Genomic DNA, 19,864 nt, shown 5'->3' on the forward strand with positions numbered 1-19,864 from the left:
TGTGTTGTGTCTGGATGTAAAATAAATTTTTATGTTTATACATCTAGGTTGAATTGTGGAAATCTTAAAAATAAAATCAATGAATTTTCTTTAATATTTCCACATTAACAGAACTGCAGAAAGCCTTTATATCAAAGCAGCTTTATCTGCTTTTTCATTAGGTGCTAGATATATTAAGAATTTGTTTATATTTTTAAAATATTGGAAGTTATCATATGTAACATGTTTGAAGATTTATCATTTAGCTTTAGTTGCTTTGATTAAATAGAAATGATAGTAACTGTCTTGTTAACACCTTGTAGATTAAATTTCATTTCATTAAAATGTAAGCACAAACATCTGTCACCTGTTTAGTTGTCAGTTTTTGTTAACACCAGCATCTGCACATCTGTGTGCAGTTACCTACCTACTACCATTGTGTTGTCCTGCTTGAGTTACTGCATTAATTGTGCACATCTTTGTCAATGAGGATGAAAGCTTTATATCATTTTTCATTATTTGGTAACAAATTTAGGAAGATCTTATTTCATTCCCAAATTGCTTTCTTTTTTTTTTTTTAATTTATGCAATTTTGTTTTAGGATTGAAACGTTTATTTAGTACATAAAAACCAAGTAAAATAGAGAAAAGTTAAATTTTTTTTTGTTTTTACCTCACTCAAATTTATGCCTTGAGAATTGCATCAAAAAATCTAAAAACATATTCCACTTGTACTTCCTTGCTCACTTTTAAATCAAACATATCATTCTAAAACAAAATTTTAAAGTAAAACAACTGAAAACACTTTTCTTGATAATTATATCATTTACAAGGGTGAATCTTGAAATATAATGTAAACCAGAATTTTTGTTTTATAATTTATTGAAGGATAATAAAAATACGTACTCACAATATTATTTTTATAAATAATTTCTTGTTTTGGAAACATTTTTCCCAGCAGAAAGGTAGCTTTTTGATCCGATTATGATAAAATGGTGGGCATGATGTCAACCGATTGCACATGAACACTTAAGCAGCATAATCTTCAAATTTCTTCCTTCAAATATCTTCTTTTAGTGGCTCAAACAAATGATAATTGCAGGACAATAATTCCGGACTGTAAGGCGGGTGTGTCAGTGTAGTCCAGAATAAGGATGTAATTTTTTCTTGAGTTTGAGCTGCGATATGGAGCCAAGCATTGTTGTGAAGCAGAATGACGCTTCTAATTGGAAATTGACGTCTTTTTTGACGATTTGTGAGTTTTGCTTCGTCTGAAAGTTGGCAGTAGTATGCAGAATTCACTGCACAATGTTCATGGAGAAAATCAACATGCAAACTCCTTTGAAATCAAAAAATACTGTGGCCAGAACCTTTCCAGCTAACAGTCGAGTTTTAACTTTTTATGGGTGCAGTTTCTCCCTTTTTTTTGCCATTCCATGCTTGCCTGTTTTGATTCAAATGAATTCAAAATTCATTCATTCATTCAGTTCAATGTAAAAAAAAATTCTCCTTCTGCTTTGTAACGACTTAACAACTGCTGGCACACCTCTGGCTGGTAGAGCTTCTGACCTTTGATGAGAAGAAGAAGAACCCATTGTGCTGCCACTTTTTTAAATGCAAGATCGTCAGTAATGATTGCCTGAGCACTGCCATAGCTTATTCCGATCTCAGAAACAATTTCTGCAGTTGTTAATCAACGATCATCCTTGATAAGGTGATGGGACCATGAGAATGTTTTCAGCAGTAGCACTTGTCCTTAGGCAACGTTGGTGACCAAGTAGTTCAACTAGTTCTCGTCCTCCCAAAAACTGCTTATGCCTATCATACACTGGAGTCTTTGTGTCTGAAGTATTCTCAAAATTTTGGCTGGTTTCACATCCTCCGCTGTGAGAAATTTAGTAATAATACATTGTGTGTTGCGCAATGGTACCTTCTGTTCTGACATTGGTGATTGTTTACGCCATGCGTAAAGTTTCGGTATTTCCAATGAATTCAAAGCTAGGGTTGGGTCATGTTGTTATCACAGACTTGATGTATTTATTACTATGTTTCGTTTCGGGCTTGTCTTATGTGTATCTGTTTGTTTATATTTGTTTGTTTTATTCGAGCCTTGGCGTCAACCAGACGGCGATTTCTGTCATTCTAGTGACCGACTGTTTTCATTTCTCGCAAATTTATTGCTGCTCTCATACACTCCCTTTTTGCTTCGTTCACATACTAATACTTGCACACATCTCCTGTTGCCAACACACACTCTATTAGATCTGCCTAGGCTCGGTTTTCCCCTCTTTTCGTTCGCGCCATCTTTTCGGCAGAGCTGACCAGACCTTCACAATGTAAAGACGCCTTTACGTTTCGCTCTCAAGATTTGTGCTAATCTCTTCATCACCTCCATATTCGCATACACAGTGCGGTATTCCTGTGTCAAAAATATTTTCTAGTTCTACTCGTCAGTTTTTCGTGATTTCACAGTTTTCTATGTTCGTCCAGCCTCGTTTCTTCGTTAAGTTATTCTTCAAATTCTACATTACTTCTCTGTGGAAAGTGCTTCAATCATTACAAGCTGTCAATTCTGTTGACGCCGAATTTTCTCCAGCTTCTTATTACAATTTCAGCGAAGCAGAATTTCTTCAAACTCGTTGCTATACATTTCAGATGCCCAGTCTTGCTCAACCTCGAAGCCACATTCTCACCCCTGTATTCCTGATACACCACGGCGGACTACGCTCAGGAATTTACAGTATGTATTCGTTTTACCTTCATTCACGAGTTCGTCTCTTACAAATATTTGTGTGCTACAGGCAAGTTCAGTTTTTCATTACGTATTACGTTAAACAGTTATGTTATCATTAAAATTTGTGGAACATTCAGTTCATCATACCTAAGCCTTTCAAGTTTTAATTTCAATTTCATGTTTAGTCTAAAACCCATTTACTCACCGTACAGTCACAACAGGTGACGTACATAAAGTTGTGTCATCGTTTCAGCTGCAACCTATTTTACGTGCTCAATTAATTTCAATGCGATTATATTGTAATTAACTCTTTTTATATTGAAACTATTGTAATTTAATTATCTAAGTTAATGACATCCGTTCATTGCCATTTGTCATATTATAGTATATATCCGTAGTACAACTGTTTTCCAGTTACATTTTTCTATTGATATTATGTTTTTCTAAATCTACAATTAAAATTAAGGCTTTGTAAAAAATGTATATTGTCAAAAACTGTATTTAAAAGTGTATATTCATGTATTTTTTTTCATTTAACATCATTGTTCAGCTGCTGATTTCAGTTGATATTCTATGTATCATTAAATTATGTTATTTTCATAATTTCTTTTTAGTTTTTAAGGTTATGATTTAACATAAGTTCAGTTGTTTTCTTTCTCATTAAAGTCCAATTTCTTTTGGCAAATACGAGCTGTGTTTTTTGTTAACTTTACCCAACAGTGATACTAACTAGAAAATAGTAGTGAGCGGCTTTCTAAGAGTGGGATCCTCTCCATGCATCCCTATGTACAACATTGAGAAGCCATGCCCCTCTCCTAGCTATGTGTCAACAACAACAAGAATTCCAGTTTATATTTGATTCACCCTTGTAGCTTAGTTTTAATTTTAATAAATACAATTTTTATTACCTATACCTATTCCATTTGTTTATTTTCATTTCTTTTGCATCTATGATCCCAATTCAAAAGATAGTGATAATGTTCTTCAATAATTTTTCTTTTTGTAAAACATCTTCATCAAATTACTAACAAATGTTAGAAGAATTTTTCTATTACTTAACCGTTGAACTTTGGTACATAACTAAACCATTGTACAAATGAGTTCAGCTCATTTAATAATTCTAAAAATATTTTTTTTTTTAAGTACGTGCAGATATAAAATTGACCAATTTTTTTATGAGGGTCATTGAATCTTCCAGTGTCTCGAAACAAATGATTGTACATAAAAGTTCCTGATGTGTAATTTAAACCCAGAATTCAATGTCCGATATGCTACTGTAAACATTATTAGTAGTACTAAAAAATCAACATTAGGATCTAGACATAGATTTAAAAATTAAAAAAAAAAAAATGGGGTTTAGATGGAAATGGATGAAGATAATGAAAAAGTTTTAAAAGCTGGAGAAAAGTGATAATTGTTTCAAGATTTTTTATTAGAATAAGAATATGTCATCGACATTTCTGATGCAATGTATATTCATTCCACTCACGAAAAGGTTTTGCATGGTTAAATGGCCCAAGTAAGGGTTATAAAAAAAGAAATCAAAAGGCCAAAGGCGGGTTATTGTACATGCAGGCTGTGAACTGAAAGCATTCCTAATGATATATTAATATTTAAATTTGGTCAGTGTAGAGAATATTACACAGTGATGTGAATTCAAAACATTACAAAAAGTTAGTAAAACACATGACTAACCTGTAATCTCCTTCTTTGGTTTATGTTAGTAATCGACAGTGCTTCTTTTCATATTAAGAACATAACTGAAATTCTAAAATTTTCAAAAAGAAAGGCAGTTATGCTAGAATAACTCTTAAGTAAAAATATCCAAATTGCATTAACTAAAATTTGAAGAGTACTATTGATAAAATCCTGGAACAATACCACCATACCTTTCCATTCTGAATTCAGTCTCATCTGGCTAATCTGGGCAAAAGTAATATTCCAAATGCAACAAGAAATATGAGGGTGGTTCTGAAAGTAACCTCTGTTTGGCTATAAATAAAAAAATGTTTACTGCTTTTATAAAAATATTTTATTATATACAACTTAAAACTACATTTTTTTATTACATTTTACAAATTTCAACTGCGTTGAAAAATAGTAAAAAAATGTAGTAAATAAAATTAAAAAAATACCTTCATAAAATTCAGCCACCTGGACACCTAGCCAACCTTTCATGGCATTTTGAAGTTTATTGTCATTGAAGTACTGCGATGCAAGCAGCTACTTGAGCCATATACTGTGAAACTTTAAGAAACTTAGGTAAGCCATTTAGAACAAAGGTCACAGTATGCTGTCATCCAGTGTTGTTTTTTTGCATGCAACGCTCATTCTCACAGTGCTTGAAGAACTCGAAAATTTCTGAATCGGTTCCAGTGGGATATTTTTGATTATCCCCCTTACAGCCCGGACTTTGTGCCAAGTGATTTTCCATCTCTTCACTCATATGAAGAAATAGCTTATGTCACTGCACTTTGATGATGACGACAAACTTCAAAATGCTGTGAAAGGTTGGCTAGGTACCCAGGTGGGTGAATTGATTTAAGCTTTCTCAGAATTTTTTGGTTTTTTAATGTATCTTCTTCGTTGGTTGTGTATGTGCTTCGAGGGCCTTTCTGTTTTTACTCCATTCTTTAATCGTAGTAATGTTGACTCTCAATTCTAAAGAATGTTTTGGTACACTCACTCTTATCAAGTCATTCAAGCATTTAAAGCTTCTGTTGCAGTGAACACACAATGCGTTTTTGTTTTTGAGTAACCATTAGTGAACACATACAATAGACTAGATTCAATACCCTGCTCACAAAATTCACAGTAACAGCGGCACTTTTAATATGATTATGCGTTAATGGACAAAGATTGCACTACTGTACTGTACTGGTTAAATTAAAACAAACTTCTATTTCATGTTAGTAAACAAGACTATATTTATAGTATGGTATGTACTTCCCCCTGTATGATACAATAATGTAACAAAATTAGTTATTATGATTTAACACAGACAAGTTTAAGCATGCTTGTATATCTAGCTACAGTACTGTGCTGTGTAGATTGGATATACCCAGGAGTCTCTTACACAGAGGTTGGATCTGGTGGGTGCTGCTGTGTTTACTTCTATGCATATAATGTATTGATAGTAAATAAAAAATAATTTATTAAATAGTTAGTTTGTTAAAGTTATTTGGAAAGTAGTGGGTGATAAATTAATACTCATAGTGTCATGACTCAACTCTTGTTAGAAATTTTGTCAGATCTAAATTAACTATGTTCTTTGTTTTGTTTTTGCTTATTTTGCATTAAGGGGAAAAGGATGAAGAGTAATTTTCTTTGATTCACTTATTAATTTTTATTGAATAGATTTTAACAGTTACTATCATATAGACAGTTTGTAATTTACAATGTATTTGTCACATGTATTCATATATTTACAGATATGTAATATGTATTTTAATATAAGTACAGTATATTATTATTTGTAATTATAAGTTCTAGACTTAATTCGTATTTAATATTAAATTTAGCGTATAGTTTCAGGTTGGTTGTATCTTTTTATGATTTAGTTTTAAATTTGTAATGTTGGAAATAGATTTATTATTGTAATACACTGACGAAATGATTCCATAACCGATTTTAAACTTTTCTCCATACTTAAAATCTCAATTAAGAAAATCGGTTTGCAACTCCCTGTTGGTTCGTCTGGATTGCCAGTTAGAAAGGTGGAGATTTTTACTGGTGAACTAAATCAGAATCACCTCTCTAGATCACATCTGGAGTTGTAACTCAGGAATTTATTCCCACCCAAGGCTGACTTGCCTTTGAAAGTCAAATATGGAAGGGTTTTAAGAAAAAATCCACCGTCTGGTAAATACCAGAGAAGGCAAACTCTGATCTGGTGGGCAGCTGCTTAAAAGATAATGACGAATCAGAGCGTTTGGAAATACCCAAAAACAACACAACTTCAAAATTGAGGATAAAACACAAGCAGATAAACTACATTGCCACTCACAACATTAATTCTCTAACTCAACCAGGCAAACTAAAAACTCTAACAGACATAATGGACAAACAAAAAACCCTACTTGCAGGACTTAAAGAAATGAGAAACACCGATCAAGAAGGGTTAATCTGAGGGTTAAAGAATTTACAAAGGAATTCCCGGGAAATGTATGATGAAGAAATGCCCACAGTTCGGAACAGGATTTGCAATCAATCTTAAAATAATTGACTCAATCATAGGATTTAAGTCTTACTCCCCCAGGATTTCAACCTTAACCCTAAAATCAGCCAATAAATTCTACACCATAATAAATGTCCATGCTCCCACCAATGATAAAAACAATCTTAAAAAAGATAGAGAAAAGATGGACAAATTCTGGGAACTTCTTGACCAAACTGCAAACATAAATAAGACCCACACCAAGATTTTAATAGGAGACTTTAATGCCCAACTTGGTAAAGAATGAAGATATCATGATATTATCGGAAAATGGCCTGCCCAGAAGAAAACTAACAAGAACAGCCAAAGACTTGTCGAATTTTGCAGAAACCATAATATGATCTCAAAATCCACCTATTTTATGAGAAAACAAAACAAATTGAAGACTTGGAAACACCCGGATTGGAAAAAAGGGGAATGGCAACTCGATCATGTTTGTATGGACCAGAATTATCACAAGGAGATTTATAAAGTTAAAGTCTTGAGAGGAACAGATACTGGATACTGATTAAAGTTAAAATAAAATTCACCCCACATAAAAAGAAAAAAATCCCAACCTTAAAACATAAGAGCTTATGATCCACATAAATTGATAAACGATGCCATCTTTGAAGAAACAACTAAAAAAATCAAATTAACTAATCATTTAAAAGAATTGACATCCCAACTGAAAGAAATAGCTGAAGAACTAGCCCCTATAAACCCAAGAAAAAAACACCAATGGTGGAATGAAGAATGTGACAAAGGAGTCGAAGACCGACACCGGGCTTGGATCAACCACCAAACCTGGAAAGCTGAAGATTCTAACCACGAATTCACCAAACAAAGGAAAATAACTCAGAAAATTATAAGAGGAACCAAACGACAAGCCCAAAAAAACTTGATTCAACAAATAGAAGAAAGTTCCAAGAAAATTAACTCCCGAAACTATTATAAAATTTTTGGTCAGGCTCTTCAAAGATATGAACCACCCACCCTTATGCTGAGAGGAAAAAAAGGAAATATGGCCCACACCAATAAAGAAAACGCTGAAATTTTGGCAGAAACCTTCAATAGACTCCTCAACTGTGACGCCCCCCCAGAGCTTTTTGAGATTGACACTGAAACTCCAGTTAAAACTTCACTGGTAAATATCAACCTGACAACAATTCAAGAAGTTCTCGCAGCCTTAAATGAAATAAAAACCTACAAAGCAAGCGGAGAAGATCAGCTTTTCGCAGAACTCTGGAAACACTCATCAGTTTATTCAGTCAAAACTTCCCTACGTGAAAATGCCTCGTGAAAATATGGAACGAAGAAAATTTTCCAGAACACTGGACCACAACCCTCATTCATCCATTACATAAAAAAGGGGTTAAAACTAATCTGTAAAACTACAGAGGCACATCTCTCCTGGATTGCACATACAGAATCCTGTCGAGAATCATATACAACCGATGCAAAGATCAACTTGAACTAGAACTTGGGGAGTACCAAGGAGGATTTAAGCCATGGGGAAGTTGCCCGAATCAAATAATATCCCTAAAACTTATGATGGACTTATAGAAAAGACGAAAAAAACAATTAATAATCACCTTCGTCGACTTTAAAAGGCCTATGATTGTATACACTGACCATCCATGCTGAATATTCTGAGAAACCTGGGCCTTTACCCTAAACTCGTAAACATGATAAAATTAACTTTAACCGTTACCCAGTCCGGAGTGAAATTCAGAGTGAACTCTCTCGATCCTTCTCCATAAAAACTGGATTGAGGCAAGGAGACGGCCTCTCACCACTCCTTTTTAATTGCGCCCTTGAATTTGTCATGAAAAAATGATATGAAATAAATCCCAAAAATATAAAAATGGTTACTAAGAAAAACTCCATCACACTAAATTGCCTGGGATTTACAGATGACCTCGCTCTTTTAGCAAATAATATTCAAGAAGCCAAAACATAAATCATGAGCCTTCAAAACGTAGCACAAAAGATAGGGTTTCATATCTCTTTCAAAAAACTGAACTAATGGCCATAGATCCTCTGGTAATAGAGCACATTGCAGTAAACAATCAGAAAATTAAAATAGTAAAACAATTTAAATTTCTAGGGGAAATAATAACATATAATTTAAATGAAAAAGTGACATGACAAAATAGGACAAATAAAATGATTAAATCCCAAAAATTAACTCGGTCAACATATAACAAAAAATGCCTTTCGACTAAAACAAAACTTAAACATTATAAAACCGTAGTTCAGCCAGAAGTCACCTACGGAAGCGAGACCCTTTTCAAAATCACTCAGAAAAACGAATTGATAAAATTCTGAAAATAGAGAGGAGAATTGTCAAAACGTGTATCAATAAAAAACACCATAAAGAAGGCCAATGGTGGATTGTGCCAAATGAGGTGGTGTATCGAGAAATAGAGCCTGTTACTGATACTATGCGGAAAAAAAGAATCTCTTTCTTTGATCATCTCATAAGGACACCGGAAACAAGACTGTCAAGAAATATCATTGAGAAGCTCTGGTTCCAAAAACTAGAAGTAGGATGGATCAAAGAAATTAGATAAGATATGAAAGAATTGGGAATTTCCCTGACCGACATACAGAATAAAACTGGAAAAATTACAAAGCCTAAAGACAAAAACATTAGATTTAAACAAAAGACAGAATACAACGAAGAGGGTGTTTTTTTACAGATGAAGAAAAGAAAGCAAGATCTGAACGGATCAAGAAATACTGGGCAGCTCGAAAGAGTAAAATAACACGCTTTTCTCAGAAAAGATCCAACTAAAATTGACTTAAGTGGTCCCATGTTGGCCGTAAAAGCATAATAATAATAATAATAATAATACACTGATGGTAATACTCTGAGTGGTGTAACTTCTTGGACGATTATGCATCATACAATCAAATCCAGATTTTTCAGTCAATGTTGACTCGAGAATTAACTTACATTTGAAAAACCACAAGACTAGTCCACTACTACTTTTACCACTAGACTAGTTCAGTCTGTAGTAAAACTCATTGCAAATCACTTGTTTAATAGCTGATTTTCAAAGTCTTAGATTCTGAGGTTCAGATCCTAGTAAAGGTTAGCTGCTTAAATGGATATGAATGCTAGACAGTGGTTACTGGTATACTTTGCTGGTTGGGGTCCAATTAACCGCACATCTTAGCAATGGTCCGCTTGAGTGTCTAGAAGAGTACACCTCATTTATATGTCATAAATATCAAAGGTTACTTATTGTTCATTAGTTGAACAGATTGCAATGTACACTCTAGGAAAAACAAATTATTGTTTTGTTAGTTAAGATTAAAAAAGCATTCAGTTATGTCATTAAAAGCACATATGCGAATATAATACGTGGTCCATTTGCAAAAACAAGAGCGACAGAGTTACACTTATATAAGGCCCATAACCAAGTATGATATAGATATAAGAAAGACAATTGATTTTGCTTTCTGTCTTTTCATTTCTTAGTACAGTTGAACTGGTAAATATGTTGGCTGGTAATCCATGGAGGTTTTCATGAAGAAATGTGTATACAAATAAATTCATAATTTTTGAATGGGAGTATTAAATTGCCATTAACTTTTCTCCATTCTCTAGTTAATGGGCCCAGTCCTGTAACTGAAAAGAGTCGTAATGGATTATACAGAAAACCATTCAGCGGGGATGAGTCGAATTGTGCCTTTGTGCATGGTGACTTTTAATTAGGATTTTGCCTTTTAAAGTATGAAAATTGTTGCCCCAAACAAAACAGCAATGTTCTTTAGGAATGTAGATAGATAGGTGTGAGCTGTAGTACATACCTTGAGCACATCTAAGTTCCCTCCCTGACTTGAGCAAGTGAGCTTCCTTATAATATTGACACATGTTTTTAATTTTTTTCCAGATTATTTCTTAAGGTAAAAACAAACTACGATTAATTATATAACTTTTATTAGTTTATATTTATAAATTTATATCTATTACTTCTGATTTCTTATTTTAATTTATTTTTTGTTAATTTCTAGATCATCCAGCCTCCTCCTGTTAATCAGTCTCCAGCCACTATAGCTAGTTTTTCAGCCCCTGTACAACCAGTTTCTACACCTACATGTGCTCTACCATCTGATGCTTGTATGTATTAAACAGATACTAAGTTTGCTTATAGGGTATAGTTATTTTCCTATCATAATTGAATGTATTTGTGTTACAACAAAAAAAAAAAATTATATAAAATTTTCACTCCCTGGAGGGGGGGGGCATTAATTAGAATTTACGTGATTGGAAAGAAAGGGTTGATCTGAAGGTTCATTATGTTTATTATAGTTCATTAAGCTAAATTACTTTATTTTTAAAAATGAAAAAAATTCTTGGAACAGATAGTGAAGTATTATTTCATTTTTATCAGTAAGTAGATAATATATCCTTATGCACTACATCTCAGTTTTTGTTTTTATTATTTTGTTTGTTAAATATAATGTAATAAAATACAATAAAATAGAATACTTGTAATAGTAATCATAAAAAAGTAAAGTAGTTTTGTATTATGCAATTAGTAGCTGAATTTTAAATGTAAGATGTTTTAATTCATAAATTTTAATAATTCAAATGTAGGAATAATCTTTATCGGTTAAAATTTTGTAATATTGAATTTAACGAAAAAACCTAGATATCTCGCTATGATTATTAAGTTTTTAAAACTTTAGAAACCGTGTTTGCTGATTCTACTGTTACCAGTGTGACCAGGCTTATATTCAAGCTGATGATTCAGCAGACCAATTGCAACCAATATAGAGAAAAATATTTGCCTTGCAAGTTATCATGTCTTGAGTGACTGCTATTGTGCCTCATTTATCATCAAATAAAAATAGATCTTTACCTGAAATTGAAGATTGATACCTAAAATTGGAATGCAGAACAGTAATATTAATGGGCTTCAAAGGATGAAGTCTGTCTCTTGAAATATTCCTACGGAGGGGCTTGATCTGCCGGCTCCTATTATTGCAGTCTTTGCAAGGTCAGCTTCTACAGTATCATGATGGGTACTCTCACCTTGAGGCTGAGGGTGTGAAAGGAGGCTCTGATGGAGATGTGCAGGATGTTGACAGAGTAATGCACGGTGTATCTTCCATTCCATCACAAAATCTACAGGGTTGTACCTTACTATCTTGCTTGTTACTTCCTTCACAAAGGAGTTATTATTCGTCTGTAATTTTTCATTATTAGGATAGCTCTTGCCCTTGACAATGACATATCTTTAGTGTTCAGGTTCTGTGAATCAGGATACACCATTCTTTTTGTCTATGGCGATTCTTTTATCTGTTTTAATTCTGGACAGTAACAAATAGATGAACAACATGTTGCCAGTTTTCCCAGGACATCAATGAAGAAAACTTTACCGAATTCTGCCTACTACTTTTTTCGATGCCTTTCTGTGATCTTCATTGTCGACAATGGATAGCTCAGTAGTCATCAACTCTTTCAATTACTTGCATTTGTCTTTGGGGGTTTCCCTTTACCTGTGAAAGTGAAGGAGGCTTATTGTTCTTCAAAAACTTTTGAACAAGAAACACTAATTGTAGAAGCCATTCCTAATGTGACCTTTATAATGTACAGTTGTGGACTAATATAAATAAAGTATTTATTTTTAGATAATGAAACTACAAGTGATAGCAGCCAAGAGTCTTTGATGATGAGAGAAGAGGTAGTTAATGCAGCTATAATTGAGGAAGTTCAGCATTTTGATGCAGAACTTAGGGAAGTTATTAATTCTGTTAGGACTATGGATTTTAAGGTAAGACATTTATTTTCTCTCTCTCACCTCTCACTCTGTATCTCCCTCCCTCCATCCAGATAGTTTTAAAATACAAACAGAAAATACTTTTAAATAAGAATCTGGGCAGAAGGTATCTAAGATAATAAAGTAAACATTAATTTCCATTCTCATTTTTTCCCAAAGAATTACTAAGGAAATTGTTTTATTTTTCAGTCGTCAGTAATAAATTTAGAATTAATAAATAAAGATATTATGACTCAAAATTTAACACAGATTACCCACTCATGCATTCTCAGATGAAATTTCAAATTGATTCACAGTGCAAATTTTATCTTGATTTGAAATGCTTAGTGTTTTTTTCAGTGGCACAGAATTTCAAAAGGAGGGAACTTAAAATTGTATTGCTTGTATTATTGAAGAATGAAGTGCTTTAGCTTATTAATTAAAATTCAGTTGAAATTAACCTTCTTAGTGCAAAAATTAACTATGTTTTAGATTGTAGTATTTTACAAAAAATAAAAAAAAAAAAATTTGTTCCCAGAAATAAATAATTTGCTTAATTTAATTATGAATTTAATAATCTATTTGAAACGATAGTACAGAACAAATTTGAACTAGTGTGCGTACTTTGATATGAAAAATTACTCTAGTAAGTAATTTCCAACTACAAGCCTGGTGGATATAAAGGATAGTGAATATGTGGTACATGAGCATCAGATTTACATGTATAAAGATTAAGTTTTTAAATTAGTGATTTTTATTTTCATCTATAATCATGCTCATGCTTTATTATAATGGTTTTTACATTGTTTAGAGTAAAATAATTTAATTGTAAGTAACATATAAGCTGACCGAGATTGATGCTTTGCTACTTAATGTATTTGAATTATTTTTTAATTATCTTGAAATAAACTGATCATAAGCATAACAACATTAAAATCTTGATTTTAAACTATGGCTCATATTATTGAGTACTCTGACTTATATTAAATATTGGACGATTTCTTGCCTAAAACAATATGATTTGTAAACTTGTATCACAGATAAAGAAACAAAATTTATATCCCCTCTGTTGAATATTATTTATTGACTGTTATTATTTACTGATTGATTGATATTTTAACTATTTTGATCTTTTTATGTAGTTTTGCCTGAGTAATAAAAACAGTTATCATAGTAATGAGATAATATACGAGGTGTGGCTATTAAATAACGAGATTAATGGTGTAAAATATTTTATTTTATAAAATTTATGCATATTTAGTTATTATCCCTTTCAATATACACCCTTTCTCTATCCCTACAATACTCCATGCGAATTTTCCATTGTTTGAAGCAGTGCTGGAAGTCTTCTTCTGTGAGCTCTTTCATGACTTGTGACAAGGTCTGAAATCTTGTTCCTTTTAATGCAGATTTGACCTTGGGGAGCAGATAAGTCACATGGTGCCAGGTTAGGTGAAAAGGCAGGTGGTCTAACACTGGGATGTTATACAGAGTGATTCAAAGAAATGGGAAAATTAAAAAATTTAAAAACGTTATTTAAAGTTAATGAAAAATTTATTTTAGAAAATGAATTTTATTTCATGTAATTGTAAAAATGTTGCCATTTTAAGATATATACATTTTAGTTTATTTTTTAAAGATGACATCTTGCAGGTGACCTCCTCTTCTACGTAAACACTCTCGAAGTCTTTTCGTTAAATTGTTCATGGTTTGACGTAACATGTCAACTGGAATTTCCGCAATTGCTTCTCGGATCTTTGCCTTCAGTTCTTCCGTTGTAGCAGGTCTACTGTGGAACACTTTGCTTTTAAGATGACCCCACAAAAAGTAATCGCAATCTGAGAGATCAGGCGATCTGGGAGGCCATCTAATGTCACCATTTCGTGAAATGACACGTTGTCCAAACAATCGGCGTACAGCTGCCATCGATATTCATGCAGTATGTGATGTTGTTCCGTCAGAAACCAGGCTGTGTTAAGAATCGGTGGAAATGTCTTTTGTTGTTCCACAACAAAGGTTTCAAGCACGGCTACGTAATGAGCCGACGTCACTGTAATCGCAAGACCGTTGTCATCCTCAAAAAAATAAGGGCCTATAACACCATAAGATGATATAGCACACCACACGGTCACTTTCTGGCTGTGCAACGGGCACTGGTGTATCTGCGTAGGATTCTCTTGTGCCCGGTATCTGAAATTTTGCTTGTTAACAAATCCACTGAGGTGGAAATGCGCTTCGTCTGACATCCACAGTTCGTGAACAAACTCTTCGTTATCATTTATCTTCTGAAGCATTACATTACAGAATTGTGCTCGCACAACTGCATCGTTCGGTTTCAGTTCCTGGACGATCTGCAACTTGTATGGATGGAATTGCAAGTCCTTCACTAACATTCTTCGAACACTTGAACTATGCGATTGTAAAGATGCTGAGAGACGACGGATTGACCGATGTGGACTTCGTGTGACAGCATCTTGTAAAACTTGAACATTCTGTGGTGTACGGATGGTTCGCTCATGGCCTGGAGGTTTCTTTTTCATTGCCGAACCAGTTTCCTCAAAGTTAGATATCCATGTTTTAATTGGATGTGCTGATGGAACACGGTCGTGCCGTCCCAGATTAAAATGACGGCGAAATTCTCTACGCGCTCCCTCCACACTGTTTGTAAAACGCTTAGATAGCAAATGCACGTTGCGCACCACTCCAAGGATCCATGACAACTAAATGGCAGGTTAGGTTACAGAGGCTGGCACCACTTATCAAGTGGTACCAATTTCCCACGGCTACCAACACAACTTTCAAAATTTCCTGTTTCTTTGAATCAGCCTGTACTTAGCTAGAAACGTCTTGACAGACAATGCAGTGTGAGCTGCAGTATTGTCCTGATGATGAACCCGTGACTTGTTCTTCCACAATTCGGGTCGTTTTTTTCTTATTTTTTCATGGAGTTGAGCAAGGACCTTGAATAAAGACAAGAATAGTTAACCAATGATCAGATCAGATCACATTACCACTTGGATCAGGTGCCACTTTGGAGTTATATCAGCGGCTGTCGGTGCCATCTATTCATAAGTCATATGGAATGGATTTTAGTTGTGCTAGTCTTTCAGTTCAGCTTTTATCCTTTATGTGGCTATGTTAGTAGAATACTTAGTGTTATAAAATTGTTTGTGGTCCCAAGGTATCTCTGTTATTTTTATAATGGGCTGGTGGTGAAATCCTGGGTCTCAGTGAATAATACGATTTAATGTTTTTAAAAAGATATTATTAGCATAACAACTAAAACATATTTTGGAAAATGAGAGTAGTAACAGTGAATTTAGTGCTGAATTTAGATGACAGTGATGTCCAATCGGAGAGTGAAAGTGATTTTGAGTGAAGCTGAAAATCGTACTGACACTGTGCAAACTATACATAGAGAAACTGAAACCAATGACAATAGTGTTCAAATAACTGAAAATGACATCAGTATAATTAAACCTATACCAAAAATCATCTTGACAAACAACAAATACAAAAGTGGCAAGTAATGTTGTGTGGGTGACCCATCCACCAGAATTAAAAAAAAATTGATTTTGTTTAAATTCCTGATCGTTGTATTCCCATTTCAAATGTTTGTAAACCAGTTGACTATTTTCAACTACTAGCTAATAAGTTTTTTAATATGAATATGGATGAAACGAATAAATTATACAGAAGATCTTAGAACAGAAATTAATCACCCTAAATTTTTCATTTATCATCACAGAAACCTGTAACAAAAGACGAATTCATGTTTCTGGGATTTTTACACTTGGAGAAAATTAAATTGAACAGAGTAAAAGATTATTAGTGTACCCATTATTTGTTTAATATACCAGTTTTTGTAATTGTATGGGCTGGAATAAATTTTTCCATAATTATGAGAGCTCTTCATTTTTGTAGTAATGAGAAAACAGGACGGTAATTGTATACATAAGATAAAACAATTAATTGATTTTTCTTTTAATGAAAAAATGGCTAATTTTTACTATTCTAAAAAAAATTATGTATAGATGAGTCCATGGTTTTGTGGCGTGGGTTCCTAATTTTTTGACAATATATTAATAAAAAACATAAAATACAGGATTAAACTGTATTTTCTTGCTGAGCCCGACGAAACAATTTTGAAAATCCTAGTTAAAGTGGTGCTACAGATGACCTGGGTGATAAAGGACGTGTGTCAAATTTTGTTTTGTGTTTAATGAAAAAAAAATATATATATATAAACACCTGACAATCACTGTTTATGGATAGTTTTTTAATTTTTACCATTTAGAAAAGAAATTATTAGAATTAAAAAAACTTACACTACTGGCACTCTAAGAAGTGATCAAAACGCCAAAAGAAGTAGTAAAATCAAAGCTGAATGTAGGAGAATCTGTTATGCAATCTTCAGAAAGGGTAATTGTTGGAAAGTGGTGAAATAAAAGAAAAAAAAAAAATTTTCATAATAAATTAATTATATTGTATGTAAACCAACATTGATTACTATGACAACCAGTTAAATCTTGTTAGTGCCAAATGGTATGTGTGGCCCTCAGAACATGCATTCATTCAGGAAGCTAATGGCACCAAAAGACGTCACACTTATATAGCTTTAAAAGCGATATTACTGTAAATTTATAATTGGTTTGCTTGGCATTTCTCCCGCCACCACCCCATTCAGTCGCCCTAAAGCATAAGACCAAATGTCCGTGCCACAAACAGCTACTGAGCCTCGAAACAGTTTGGCGACCAGTGTCCTAACTAGCTCCTAGAGCTAACCTAAAAGCGTGGTACCATACGGCACTCGCTTACGTGTCCAAGGTTTCAAGAATAGCAACATGCAGAATCTATTGTAACTTATACGAAGCCTATTGGAGGTGCTTGTCATAACCGTGAGAGGCTAAAACAATAATATTATTGGGAAAACAAGAAAAAACTTATACTGTTAGTTTCACTAAAGATAAAAGAAGAAGATCCAGGTGAGTTTGTGCAAGATAGGGTGAAGGCTGCTGGAGAATGTCATTACAAGCATGTTTACAAGAAGTGAGGTAGAAAACATTTAAAAAGTGTGTGAAAAACCATCGACTTTATTTTAATAATGTTTAAATATAAACTGTTCCTGTTGCTTTAAGAATAACGTTCTTGTTGCTTTTAAGAAAGGTTCTGCTAAATTGATGTAAGTAAACCTAATTCAGTTAGCTTAAACAGCTGAAGTAAATAAACTGCATACACGAGTGATCAGATGGCTGATTCTCACAAGCATCTTGTGTAAATCCATATAAAAGAAAGTGCACAACGTTAATATTCAGTAACCACGAGCTATTATATTTTATGAAAATTATACAGATATTTTAAATTTAAATAAATTAATACATGTTAAATGATCAATAAATCTCTTTAACCTTGTTCAGTACATCCAATAACACGAGTATTTTATTCATTAAAATTGTTTATTCTTGGGTCAGTCCATTTGAAATGTCCTAGAAAAACATAAGCTGGTTGCTTGACCAATTTAAAAAAAATTGAAACTTTTCCACTTGTTTCCTACGTGTTTCAGGACCTTAAAACTATTAAAAAAATTTTTTTTAAGCAGTTTACCTGTGGCAGCCATTTTTGTTATGGTGCATACACCTATTTTTGTGATTGTTAGTGTTTACAGAAAAAATCATAACTAAAAAGCTATTGGTTCTGGAAGGATGAAACAAAAAGTAATTTAATCATTTTTCTCAAGATAAAAGATCGGTCCAGCGGTTTATTTACCTATCTCTTTTCTTTCTATGAGAAAGTTGCCAATAAAGTTGAACATGAAAAACTGTGAAAAACAAGAAACCCTCTTGGAGCGCTTATTTAGAGAGTCAAAATGGTATCACTTTTAACAGGTTTTTCATGATCTTTGAGAGGTTATAACTTTTTTATTAGTACAATACACAAGAAATGTTTTTATTTGCCATAAACATCTATAAAAACACTGTAAGTTGTGGAAATTTGAGTATTTTATCACTAGTCCCCGATCAGAGTTACTTAATGTCAAAATTTGAATTTAAAAAAAAATTAATAAAAATTTAGCGGTAAGTATATATCACCATTAATATTATTTACAGTAAAACTATTAACATATACCTACATATAAAAAATAATTTAAACTGTGTTGCCGTCCCTGCCTCTTGAAAAAAATTACTAAAAGTGAAATTTCTCATTTTTTGATGTTCAAAATTGTTGGTAATTTTCTCATAGAAAGAAAAGAGATAGGTAAATAAACCACTGGATCGATCTTTTACCTTGAGAAAATACAATTAAATTGCTTTTTGTTTCATCCTTTCAGGACCAATAGTTCTTTAGCTATGATTTTTTCTGCAAACCCTTACAGTTACAGAAATAGGTGTGCGTACCGTAACAAAAATGGCCGCCACCGGTAAACTGCTTAAATAAAAAATAAAAAACAAATATTTTTAAGGTCCTGAAACACGTAGGAAAGAAGTGGAAAAGTTTCAGTTTTTTTGAATTGTTCAAGCAAACAGCTTATGTTTTTTCGGGACACTTCAAATGGATTGACCCTATTACATGTTTCCTTGAGTTTTTTTAAAAGTTACAAAATTGTCAATTGTCCACTAACACTAAAAGTTGAACGATATTTTAGATAAAATTTCTATGATAATAAATAAATAAATTCAATTCAGTTATCGTCATCTGATTGTGAGAAATCGGTAATGCTGTCGGTATTAACCGAAAGAATGAGAGGCTCAATTTTGTTTTCTATTATGTTATCCAATCCCCAATAATTTGGTTCAACAGTATCCATTACATGTTTTATACAATTCTTCCATTCCTGCTGGTCTGTTTTATCCAGTGGCTTTTAAGCATAAATTCTTATATAATTTATTTTAAAATTAGTATTTTCTGACGCTATGTAACTTTTGATTTATCCTCAAATTAACTCTGTTGGATTGGGTTCACAACAATAGGGAGGTAATTAAAGCACGTGGTGGTAATTTTACCACCGGATCTTGCTAATTCATCAATTTTATACGCATTACAATTACTTTTAATACGCAAAACTGTTTGCGACGATTGGAGTTAAAGTTCATCCTTACCAAAATTCACTGGTTTTGAACTAAGTCAAATTTTGATATCATTCTTTTACCAAGACACGGCTGGATTTTTTCCCTTTTTACTT

At 33.0% G+C, this 19,864-nt stretch overlaps 1 protein-coding gene across 1 annotated transcript in view; it reads left to right on the plus strand.

Annotated features, from left to right (window-relative positions):
- The window catches only part of LOC142317644 (nuclear pore complex protein Nup214-like), a 52,396-nt gene that overhangs the window by 8,454 nt on the left and 24,078 nt on the right, over window positions 1-19,864 (plus strand). Inside the window, exons 3-4 of the mRNA XM_075354203.1 lie at window positions 10,934-11,039; window positions 12,557-12,699. Of these exons, the coding sequence (XP_075210318.1) occupies window positions 12,595-12,699 (105 nt within the window). The 5' untranslated portion in view covers window positions 10,934-11,039; window positions 12,557-12,594. The remainder of the gene's footprint in view (window positions 1-10,933; window positions 11,040-12,556; window positions 12,700-19,864) is intronic.

Source organism: Lycorma delicatula, chromosome 1, assembly GCF_047948215.1.
Source record: "Lycorma delicatula isolate Av1 chromosome 1, ASM4794821v1, whole genome shotgun sequence".
Taxonomy (NCBI): Eukaryota; Metazoa; Arthropoda; class Insecta; order Hemiptera; family Fulgoridae; genus Lycorma; species Lycorma delicatula.